Source organism: Pipistrellus hanaki, assembly GCF_964339955.1.
Source record: "Pipistrellus hanaki genome assembly, chromosome: 6".
NCBI classification, from domain to species: Eukaryota; Metazoa; Chordata; class Mammalia; order Chiroptera; family Vespertilionidae; genus Pipistrellus; species Pipistrellus hanaki.
In genome coordinates, this window is record NC_140508.1 from 81,026,475 (window position 1) to 81,038,915 (window position 12,441).

The window sequence follows — 12,441 nt, forward strand, 5'->3', positions numbered from 1 at the left end:
ATTACAAACTTAGTAACAATATACAAATTAATGTATTGAGAAAACATTTTGAAATATTTTCAGCAATTTTTAAAAATCTCACTAATTCCCCTAACCGGTTTGGCTCAGTGGATAGAGCTATCCCTCTCCCTTCTTCTCTGTAAAAAAATCAATAAAACATATATTTTTAAATTAAAAAAAAAAACCTCACTAGTATGGTTTACAACAAAAATAAGTTTCATATATGAAAAAAGACTTGTTTCATAAAAATTTTAAAAAGGAAAAATGCATAGTATCAAATTTCATGTAGGGCTCTGATATTTCTGAAAAACTAACATAGGTTTTCTAATAAAACAAAAATGATTCAGCTAGGAGCCCTAAGTATTATTACATCAAATATTTTCATTATTACTCACTTTCATTTTCTACAGTGAAAGTATTTTCCTTCAGTCGTATATTATCATCATCCTGAGTTTCTAATGATGTTGATTTTAAATACATCCTCCATACTCGTATCAGGCAATCTTGTGAACAGGTTGCTAGGAAAAGATCTTTACCTAATTAAAAAAAAAAAAAAATTATTCCTGAAAAAATAAGACTTTGTTTCCTTACCCTTCATTCATTTGACCTATATTCAGTTTTACTGACACTGACAAATATAGTGCAATGCTGATAAATGATTGTAGCATGTGATATTCTTATATACTGTCTACTAAGATCTACAGAGAACTTTTCATGAATGCCTGCATGTGGAATAGTAGGCTCTGTCCTATTTTAAACATCAACTTGTTTCATCTTCTACCACCCCAATTAATAGTTAGCAGAAAAGATAAGTATCCTCTTTTCTAATTAATAGTTAACAGAGGGATAAGTATCCTCTTTCCTAATAGTACATACAAAGAAATTTTAAAATAAAACATAGGGGCTGCTTTCTTGGAAGTTACACACACCAGTCCTCATCTCAGTAACTTAGGAAAATTTCATACTGACCAAAGGCTGCCCATTCCACGCCTCTTATCCAATCCTCATGTCCACTGAGAAAAAGCACTTTCTGAAACTATAAGATAAAAAACCATTAGGACCTGTGTAAGAATTTAATATTTTCATGTATATCTTTCATTTGGTCTCAGTCCTGCTGCATCTCTTCTAAAACACACACACACACACACACACACACACAATAAAAATAAAATAAAAAAACCTGGAAACACTACCCGATTAGACACAAGATAGACGTCTCATGAAAAATCTCAAAATCACCTGAGCAATGCTAAGTAGATTTGTAGACCTCAAATACTCTAAATGTTTACAAAATAGAATGATATACGCTATGATGTAACATAGATAAAAGGTGGGTAGTGGGACATTCACAACCATTTTAAACTGTCTTACAGAATGCAAAGAAACTATCTCCTTTATTAAATAAAAGAGGTTCTAGTTAACAACCCCCTTTCTAGAAATTCCCTCCCCTAGTTTAACTACTCAAAGTGGACATAAGGTTCAGAAGGATCAATAAACACTACCAGGGAGTGTTTTCACTGTAGGTATGATGTACTTCACTTAAAACTTTAAAGAAAAAACACTACCACAGAATCTCCCTTCCCTTCTTCCCCCACCTAGCAACATGTTTCCCTCTAACAACCCTGGACTTGTAGTCAAGGCAGCAGCAGCTTGGTGGGAAACCATCTAACAAAGAATTGTAAAAGAAATACTCCTAACGGATTATTTTGGTTTAGATGAGAACATTACAGAAATCCTATAATCTGGAAATAGTCGACATTAAGAAATGTAATTAAGCAGAAGGTAATGTCAGTCTCTTCATAAACATCATCAATTACCTGATCATTCTCTTGAACAAATAAGTGGATTTTGCAGTCATCATTGCCACATGCTAATATCGGTACTGGGGGAAAAAAGAGGCTTTGCTGTTAAGTATTCAATCAGACATTATGATTATCACCTATGATGGATTCTAAGCTCTAACTAAAGAACCGTGTATCTATTTCTCACAACACTGAACAAATTGAAAATGCTCAATAAATGTCTATAGGAATAAAGTGAACACTCTAAATGTCCTATTAAGTGGTTACTTGGCAATGAATGACTACTGATTGAGAGCCCTTTTCTCCATGACAGGGGTCCTCAAACTTTTTAAAGTGGGGGCCAGATCACGGTCCCTCAGAGAGCTGGAGGGCCGGACTATATGAACTACTAATTCCTACTGTAACACCTCGGCTGCGCTCACTGCCCAAAAAACCTGGCGGGCCGGATCAGACTCCTCTGCGGGCCGCATGTGGCCCGCGGGCCGTAGTTTGAAGACCCCTGCTCCATGATATGTATTTTATGATAGAAGCAGCAGCAAAAGGAGAAGCTCGAGAGCAGTTGGGAGCATTTTCACTGTTAGACCAAAGACTAATATGGAAAGTTAATCCAATCTATGTATATAAGAGGCTAATATGCTAAGTGTCTGACCATATGTTCAACTGTTCAACCAGTCACTATAAGTATCGACCACCAGGGGGCAGACGCTCCGATTTACCTTAAGTAGGTTAACAAAAATTTTTTGTTAATCCTCACCCAAGATATCTATAATATACCGAGCATAGCATATTGTACCACAGAGGATTAACAAAAAATAAAAACTCTAAGTAGGTTAGCTTGCTGCTGGGGTCCGGCAGATCGGGACTGGGTGAGATGGGCCAGGCATGCCCTGGAGCCCTCCCCTGGTCCCTCCCCGGCTCCAATGGGGTCCCTTGGCCTGGCCTGTACCCTCTCGCAATCCAGGACCTTTTGGGGGATGTCAGAGAGCCAGTTTCAGCCCAGTCCCCACAGGCCAGGCCGAAGGACCCCACCAGTGCACAAACTGATGCACCAGGCCTCTAGTTGAAAAATAAAATGAAGAGCTACTTTCAGCCTGGCATCATGGTTACTGCACAAAGATGCAATCATGGTATGGTTGTTACTTTGAGGGTCTTGCATTTTGAGAATCCAATAGTAAAACAAAATTCCTGAAGTGAACCAAATAAAAACACATATAATTAAATACCTGGTTAAAAAGCTATGAGAGGTGCAAATATAAAATTTTAATAGCACAAAAAAGTAATTCACATTACCAAGGGATAGCCTTCATGACTGTGGTGCAAAATAAAGTAGGAATTCTTTCTCTAGGGAAATACCTTGCTACCAGGTGAATTTTTCAAAGATTTTATCACTTTAATCACTAAAAACAAAACCAAAAATCTCCAGTCACTTGGCCTCAGTGTATGTGGGAAGACGTTAAATTCGATGTTATGAAACCAGAATGTGTGAGTTCCTCCTCCCAGGGAATCCTCACACAAAATGGAAGCAACACAGGAAACCATGAGTTTGCAGCTCCTACCCCAAAAGGCAAGAGGTGGCTTCCAGACCCGCCTCTCTCCACCTGGCCTGTCCTCCAGGCAACTGAGGAGAGAGAGAGACAGACTCACACTGGCCATCATCACTGCAAGGGACGATCAAAGGAAGTACAGATAGGTTTCATAGCAAAAGGGAAAATTTTCTGTTTGGAGATTTTAAGTGAGTGGTCTTAGGCAAAAATGTTATCATGCAGGATGGAGAGGGGCTGTCCTCTCATAAGATATGCTCACATGGTCCATCTTCAGTACTTTTCCAACTTATCCCAGACCTTCACCAACTAAAGAGCTAGACAATTTTCCCAAATTAGATCTATATACATCAGCAATATACTTCATAAATAGCAGTATCAATCTTGGTTACATTATGAAGTCATTTAAATTTTCAACAGCTACCAAATCCTAATAGCCTCTTTTAATCTTATGTTCTATATTCAGATTTTTTGAATATTGAAAACAAAGTATATTAGCCAGGTCTCAACCTGTTTCATGAAAAAATTTAGATACAAAATTGAGACCAAATGTTTCTTTTAGGTTCTGGTCATAGGGAGATATAAAAATATATTGCTCTTAAGAAGATACTCACCATCAGTATTAGGCAAAAAAGATAAGTAGAGAGCCAGAGTGAATCCATCTCCAAAGCTCAAGGTCTGAAGGCAGGTTACTAAAAATTAATGAAAAACACCATGAATGACTGACTTTGAGCTTATCTACCTAGAGATTGAGCAGCATCAACACACTAGCAGGGGTTGAGAAAAGCCAACCCTGAGCCCCACACACCATGTGAATTGAAATGGTCAATGTTTAACAAGGTTACAGAGAACAAAATTACTTATATGAAAAGGCTGGGAGGAAATTTACATCTATCTACCTTCTACATCTATCTACCTTCTAATATGCAAATAGACCGAATGGTGGAACAACCAGTCACTATGATGTGCACTGAACACTCAGGGGCGTGCATGGAACATGGTAGGTGTCGGCCATGGTGGGATGGCACTGGTCACTGTCACCGGGGTGAGCCTCTAGTGATTACTGAAAATTCTTTGCTCCCAAGCACTGAGGTCCCGCCAGGCACTTGTACCTGCTGCTGGTGCCCATGCCTGCTGCTGGCGCCCGCGCCTACTACCAGCGCCAGACCCACTTGCACCCGCTGCTGGCACAAGCCGCTGCTAGCACATACTGCCTGCCCCGATTGCCCCTCAGGGCTTCTCCACCTTCCCCTGCTCCTGAGGGGCAATCAAGGCTAGAAGCTGCCTCTTACATCCACTGCTGGAGACTGCCCCGCTCACACCCACAGCCAGTGCCAGAGCCACCGCTTGCACCCACTGCCAGTACCCAGCACAGGTCCTGATCGCTCGGTGCCAAGCGGGTGCAAGCAACAGCTGCAGGCCATAATCGCCCCTGAGGGCTTCTATACTTCCCACTGCTCTTGAGGGGTGATTGGAAAAGCAGCTGCTGTTTACACCCGCTGCCAGCACTGGCCCCAATTGCTCCGCGCCGTCAGTAGGTGTAAGCAGGGTCAGTGCCGTCAGTGCATGGGAGCGGCGGCGGTGGAAGTGGGCTTCCAGCAGACAGAGGGTCAGGGACCATGGCAGGAGGTGCCGGTGGGGGCGTGGAAGATGGGCCGAGACCCATCCCAGTGTCCACCACAGCCTCGCAGCCCACAGTTCCTTCCAAAGTGCACGAATTCATATGCTGAGCCCCTAGTTCTATATAATGAAAGGCTAATGACCAGTGGCTATGATGCACACTGATCTCCTGGGGGCAGACACTCAATGCAGGAGCTGCCCCCTGGTGGTCAGTGCGCTCCCACAGGGGGAGCGCCGCTCAGCCAGAAGCCAGGCTCACGGCTGGCCAGCACACGGCAGTGGTGGGAACCTCTCCTGCCTCCATAGCAGTGCTATGGATGTCCAACTGATGGCTTAGACCTACTCCTCCAAGGGTGCCCAGATTGCAAGAGGGCGCAGGCCAGGCTGAGGACCACCCCTCGTGAGTGCACGAATTTTACGCACCGGGCCTCTAGTTAGATTATAAAGTCTTTAAACATACCTGCTGTACCCTCTTTAGACCAGACTCGAACAGTGGAATCTGAAGCTGCAGAAACCATCAGCGTACGCAATGTAGCATCTGATACCCTTCTCTGGTAGATAGCATGCACTGCGTAAACAGGTCCTTCATGGCCGTAGAGAGGAACCGCTTTTAAAAGCTGAGTCAGAAAAAATGGCAAAAACATTGACAAAAAGGAATTACCAGTTTCACCTCTAACTGGAATCACAGGATTAATGAATGGTACTGATAAAATGTAAGACCTAGAAGTAGGTCCTTTCAGTTGAAGAGAATGTTAACTTTCAAGAAGTCTATCTGACCACATTTATGACACATAAAATGTGCATAACCTTGACACAGCAATCTCACATCTAAGAATCTATCTGAGGTGCTAACAGCAATAGTTTAACAAGTAATAAAAGCTAAAGTCATCACACTCGCTTTTTGTTTTGTTTTGTGTTTGTGTGTGTTTTGGTAGAGGATGTAGGCATTGATCACACACTTTATAATAGTGGAAACAAAAAAATTATTCATAGGGAACTGATTAATTATTCCACACATACACTATAGCCAATAAAAAGGATAATGTAGGTAAATATATGCTTATTACTATGGAAAAATGTCCATGTCATTGAGAAATTAAGAACATAGGCCAGCTTTGTGGAATGGTCCTTTCTGAATTAAGTCTGATGTTTTGTCATCAATACTATCTAAGTGCCTCACACCCATGATGTCAATCTGTCCCAATTTTAGTGAAGTTAACCTTGATATCTTAGTAAAGGTAGTGTCTGCCAGATGTTTTCACTATGAACTTAAAATTTTGGGGTTGATAGATTATACTTTGGAAGTATTCTATTCTCCATCAAACTCCTACGTGGTGATTTTAGCATCCCCACAAGACACTTGCCTAAATCAAGCATAGCTGCAAAATAGAAACATGGCAAACAGAACTGGGACATTTCTTACAACTATAAACATGCCTACCCACCTGGTTATTCTCTATTTCCCAGTGAATCACTTGATTATCTGATCCTCCAGAAACTAATTCAGTTGAAGGAGCTGAAAAAGATATCTCAGTAAATATTTCTGTTCATTTTTTTAACAGTTACTTAGAAAAATTTCAAAGCTATAGGAAAGTTATAAGAAAACTCATATGCCCTCTACATAGATTCACCAACTGTTAACATTTTGCCATAGTTGTTAATAGCTTGTTCTCTTTTTATGTACAGGGTGGGACAAAAGTAGATTTCAGTTATGAGTATGCGAAAGTTTATTCTTGTATTATTATTATTTACTAATTACTGTATTATTTTCTATACATTCCAGTCAAGGGCATATACCTTGGTTGCAGGCATATCCCCAGTAGGGAGTGTGCAGGAGGCAGCTGATCGATGTTTCTCTCTCATCGATGTTTCTTTCTATCCCTCTCCCTCTCTGTCTGCCTTCCTCTCTATAAAAAAAATCAATAAAAGCTGAAACCGGTTTGGCTCAATGGATGGAGCGTTGGCCTGCGAAATGAAAGGTCCCAGGTTCGATTCCGGTCAAGGGCATGTACCTTGGTTGCGGGCACATCCCCAGTAGGGGGTGTACAAGAGGCAGCTGATCGATGATTCACTCCCATCGATGTTTCTAACTCTCTGTCCCTCTCTCTTCCTCTCTGTAAAAAATCAATAAAGGACACATATGTAATATCTTAATCAATAAAGAAATTTAAAAAAATAAATTAAATTAAATTTAAAAATAAAAATAAATAAGTTACAGACATCAGGCCCTCTGATCCTCAAACACTTTACTATGGATCTCCTAAGAACTGGAACAATCTTCTACATAACCACAATACTATCACACCTGAGCTTTTACTCATGCTCGTTTTCCTACCAAGAATTCTCACTCCTTCAACTCCTCCCTTAAGGTTCAAACTCCCTGCCAGTAGTTTTGTAGAATGTCTCTCAATCTAGGTTTTTTAAAAAGAGAGAAATAATATATAATTTTAGTTTGGATTTTCCATTTATTTGTTTCTTCTGGCCTATGTGCTAGATAGACATTTAGGGGAAGCAGCTGGGGGACTGTCTAAAGAACATTAGACAAGGACTCAGAAGTTCCAGCTTCCTCCTAACCCTGCTCTCAGCCAGCTATGGTCTTGGGATTTAATATCTTCAAGCATCACAGAAATTAAGCCATTTAACTATGTGATTCTGAGCATCACCATAAGACACCTGATCTGTGGGTTAGAAAGAATATGGCAGAACCCTGTTCTTAGAGAAAATCAATCCAAATAGTTACAAATTAGTGATGCACAAGCAATTTATTTTACATAACCTCATTTTTAAAGGGAAGATAAAATATACAAGTCCAAATTTTTTATAGCAAATCCGTATACTGAGATTCAAGTAGTCTTTATGTCATTTGGTGGCAATTAATAAAATTACGATTATGTTTTAATATTTGCATTAAAAGCCACTTTTTCTACTATTTAATCATTTTTACTAACCTAATGTAATTAATCCTGCATTACCAACTGAAATAAGTAGCTTATTCAACTTTTTTTTTAATGTCACAGACAAAATCAAAGTAGGTCTCACTAATTCAGGAAATTCTGCATTGGTGCTTGGCTCAGAATGCTCTTAATATGTGTTTATGGAATAAAAATTAATTCAGAGTCCATAAGAAAACTCCATTAGGCATATTTAAGTCATTTGAGGAAATTGCATCGTATTTTGGAAGCAACATCTAAAAGCAGTATGCTAATTAAACACTCTGGAAATACAGAATCCTATCTAAGAAAGAGGGAATATGCTAATTGACCCTCACACCATCGCAAAGACAGCAGCACCCACAGCCAAAAGGGAGGAATATGCTAATTGACTGCCACACACTCAAAGATGGTGGCACCTATTTCCCTCAGTCCCTCAGGGGCTGCAGGCTCCATGCACCTGCCTCCGGAGTCCCCCAGCCGCCCAGGGCCGGCCTGAGATGCAGGCAAGCCTTGGATGCCTGCTGCCCAGCCACCCAGGACCGCCCAAGGCTCAGGTAACCAGGGCCGGCCAAGGCTTGCACTGTTGGCAGTGGCAGCAGCAGAGGTGTGATGGGGCATCACCTTCCCCTGATCACCAGGTCCTCCCAGACCGTGAGAAGGGGCAGACCGGGTTGAGGGACCCTTCCTCCAGAGCCTCTAGTGTTAGAGATAAGAGAGACCTGGAGATAATCTACCGTATTTTCCGGCGTATAAGACGACTTTTGAAACGAAAAAAAAAAAACCTGCTCAGATTGGCCAGAGTCAGAGAGGCGGTCTATTAAAAAAAGAACTGGTGTTGCCTCGGAAGTGGGGGGTAGTCTTATACAACGAATATAGGCCTAAACCTATGTTTTAACTGTAAAATTAGGGGGTCGTCTTATATGCCGGAAAGTACGATATTCCAGCAAATTTCAGTTTGCTGTCAGGACTCCTTTATGCTCTTAAAAATGTTTGGGGACCTCATAAAGCCCTTGTTTATATGGACTGACTCTATGTACCAATATTAAACACATTAGAAATGTAAATTAAGAAATCTGAAAACTACTTATCATTTTTCTTAAAAACTAGAGGCCCAGTGCACGAAATTCGTGCATGGGGCCAGGAGGGGGGTGTCCCTCAGCCCAACCTACACCCTCTCCAATCTGGGACCCCTCAAGGGATGTCCGACTGCCAGTCAGACATCCCTCTCACAATCCAGGACTGCTGGCTCTTAACTGCTCACCTGCCTGCCTTCCTGATTGCCCCTAACCGCTTCTGCCTGCCAGCCTGATCACCCCCTAACCACTCCCGTGCCAGCCTGATTGATGTCTAACTGCTCCCCTGCCAGCCTGTTTGTCCCCAACTTCCCTTCTCTGCAGCCTGGTCACACCTAACTGTCCTCCCCTGAAGGCTCCATGGCCCCCAACTGCCCTCCCTTGCAGGCCTGGTGCCTCCCAACTGCCCTCCCCTTCTTGCTGATTGTCCACAGCTGCCCTCCCTTGCAGGCCCGGTCCCTCCCAACTGCCCTCTCCTGCTGGCCATCTTGTGGTGGCCATCTTGTGTCCACATAGAGGCAGGATCTTTGACAACATGGGGGGCAACCATATTGTGTGTTGGAGTAATGGTCAGTCTGCATATTACTCTTTTATTAGATTATTAGATAGGATAATAAACTCCAGCCCAGACAGTGTGCTCAGTGGTTGAGCATCTATGAACCAGGAGGTCAAGGTCCAATTCCCGGTCAAGACACATGCTTGGGGTTACAGGCCTGGTCCCCAGTAGGAGGCAGCTGATCAGTGAATCCCTCTCATCATTGATGTTTCTCTCTCTCTCTCTCCCTTCCTCTCTGAAATCAATAAAAAGTATTTTTTTAAATAGTAATAAATTCCATTGCATGTTAACAAAAACATTTTTATGGTAAAGAAAACCCCTACATTTTCTATAACAAACAAAAAAAAATTAGTAAGAGGTACTGTTTTACATTTCTGCAAATCTCTTTAACATCTAACTATTAGCATACAGCTGGATTATCATATCTGCTTCTGTATTTAACCTGTTGTGTTAAATACATACACCACACAGCTGCTGAAAGGGCCACTGTAGAACTGTTATAGAATGAGGATGAAAACTGTGAATAACCTCTTGATATTATTCTGAAAGTAATTTTGATCTCATAGGTGTCACGAACCTCAAAAGTTCCCCTGATTCAGGTGTTATTAAGGTACAAACCGGGGTCAAGAAAAAATGCAATGTCCTGCCAAAAAAAAAAAAAAAAAAAAAAGCTTGTCTGTGGCAGAAACAAGCCAAATTTTTGGAATCCCAGCCTGGGTCCTACCATGGGCCTGCTTACAGGCGTTCAAGCAGCAGCTCTGGGCAATGGCGGAAGGTCTTACTACAGTTAGGGGTGCCTTTACCCTCACCCTAAGCTCTGCTGTGTTTTCCTTGCTTCAACTGCAATAAAGGAAAAATACAGGTCGGATATTTCTTTCTTTTTTTTTTTTTTTCAAGTCAGATATTTCATTGGACATACCATTGTTTTTCTTCTATTTTCCAATTGCATAATATCAGATAAGCTGATGGTAAGAGACGTGATGAAAGAAAAATGACTAATCATACTTTATTAGAAAACAATTCAGATCAGCTTTCACAGTCAGATTAATACTTACAGCCATCCTGTTTACAAATCCACTGTACGCAATTGACTCGAGCGGTGTGACCATTCAGGTTGGTAACAACAACCCTTTCCTTTAACAAAGGGGGCACCAGTTAGTAAATTAGAATCTATCCTACAGAGGAATCATTAAATTAATAAAAATCAGGTTTCAGTATTTTTTACGGTAAGTTCGGGACGACTCCAGACAAAATCACCTTCCTTTCATTTGTAAACTTGTCATTGTGGCTTAAACCATCCAGTCACTGATTTTTTCACACTCCACCTTCCCAGTGTCCCGTGCTCTCATCACACTAAGCTCTCCGGTCTCCATCTGCCTTGGTCCTGCGCACACTCACGTCCCCTTCCCACTCCCGTCCTCATCTGGGGAGCCGGTCTTGACACCCCAGGCTGGATAAGAAACGTCTTCCTGGTGCTCCCACAGGTCTCAGGGCCCTACTTCCATCATGCTTGCATCAATCTGAGGGTTTTGATAAGGGAGGGGAAAATCTCCAATAATTTGCGATTAACCGATACAAATTCATGGTTCACTTTGCATGCCATGACTAATCAGGTATTGATCCTCACCTGATGAGTGCTTAGAATACCCTTCCCCTATGACCTTTCTACCCCAATGGCACTTTCTTTTCAATGTCCAATTCCAGCCATGGCAGGATAGCTCGGGTCAGGGCACATACAAGAATCAACCAAAATGGTTGCGGGCACATCCTCGGTAGGGGGTGTGCAAGAGGCAGCTGGTCGATGTTTCTCTCTCATTGACGTTCTAGCTCTCTATCCCTCTCCCTTCCTCCTCTCTGTAAAAATATCAATAAAATATATTTTTTTTTAAAAAGAATCAACCAATGAATGCATAAATAAGTGGAACAATGAATGAATCAATCAATCTCTCTCTCTCTCTCAAATCAATAAATGAAAGAATTGCTTTAAGAAAATAAAATGTCCGAAGCTAAAATACAAGTGGCAGTTTATAACTGCGGGAAATATAGAAATGAGATAGCATCTGTGATAATGGATTTAATCCATACCTACATGGCAAATCTTTCAAAACCCAAACTAATTTTTTTTTAGCAGTTCTACTGTTTCCACAGAAGGCTTCAGAAAAGGTCGTCCTCATTCGGGGGCTAGCAGGCCACTGGGGGGTCACGGTGCCCGCGCCCGAAGCAGACCAGACAGACCGCACACCCCGCCCCCTGGCCCGGCCGCGCCCAGCAGTCGGCCGGCCCGGCCTCCGCGCTCACCCGCGGGTCGTAGAGCACCACGGAGCAGGACGTGCCGAAGGCGAGGAGTCCTCCGGGCCCGGAGTTCCAGCTCAGGGCTCCCCGCACCCGGTTGGGGCAGCAGAATACGTGAGACGCCTCCAGCACGGACGCCACCATGTTGCTGGCTGGTCCGAGGCCGAGTCCGGGGGGCGCACTTCCGCCCTCGGAGCGGAACTACGCGCGAGGCCGCCGATCCCGCCGGCGTGATCCGCACCGCGTTTTGGAAGCAGCCGGGGGGCGGGGCGGAGACGGCGGAGACGGCCACGCCCCAGGCCCCGCCCCCCGCCTCGCCGCCACCCCTGGTCTGCTGACCGTGGTGCTGCGCACACACGCGGCCTCCGTCCCGGGACAAAGCCCGGCCGGAGCAATCCGGGACCTTCCAGAAAGGCCACGGCACTGGAGCCGGGGCTGCGTCCGGAACGTCTCGCTGCCCCTCACGCCCGGACTCACAGCAGCAGCTGCAGCGGAGTTGACCCAGGAGGGAGCCTCGGCGAGCGAGTCTCGGGCCTCCGTAGCGCAGGGGCGCGGAGGGCTTCGAAGAAAGAAAGGATCCCCCGATCGGTCTCGAGGCTCACGGTGCGCTCGGCCGCCGCGCCT

General features: G+C 43.4%; 1 protein-coding gene across 1 annotated transcript in view; it reads right to left on the minus strand.

Moving 5' to 3' along the window:
• The window catches only part of ELP2 (elongator acetyltransferase complex subunit 2), a 28,393-nt gene extending 16,243 nt beyond the window's left edge, over positions 1-12,150 (minus strand). Inside the window, exons 1-8 of the mRNA XM_084887986.1 lie at positions 11,824-12,150; positions 10,581-10,659; positions 6,409-6,479; positions 5,424-5,580; positions 3,958-4,035; positions 1,818-1,882; positions 970-1,036; positions 396-536 (exon numbers count right to left, since the gene is read on the minus strand). Of these exons, the coding sequence (XP_084744112.1) occupies positions 396-536; positions 970-1,036; positions 1,818-1,882; positions 3,958-4,035; positions 5,424-5,580; positions 6,409-6,479; positions 10,581-10,659; positions 11,824-11,961 (796 nt within the window). The 5' untranslated portion in view covers positions 11,962-12,150. The remainder of the gene's footprint in view (positions 1-395; positions 537-969; positions 1,037-1,817; positions 1,883-3,957; positions 4,036-5,423; positions 5,581-6,408; positions 6,480-10,580; positions 10,660-11,823) is intronic.
• Positions 12,151-12,441: the final 291 nt, after the last annotated feature.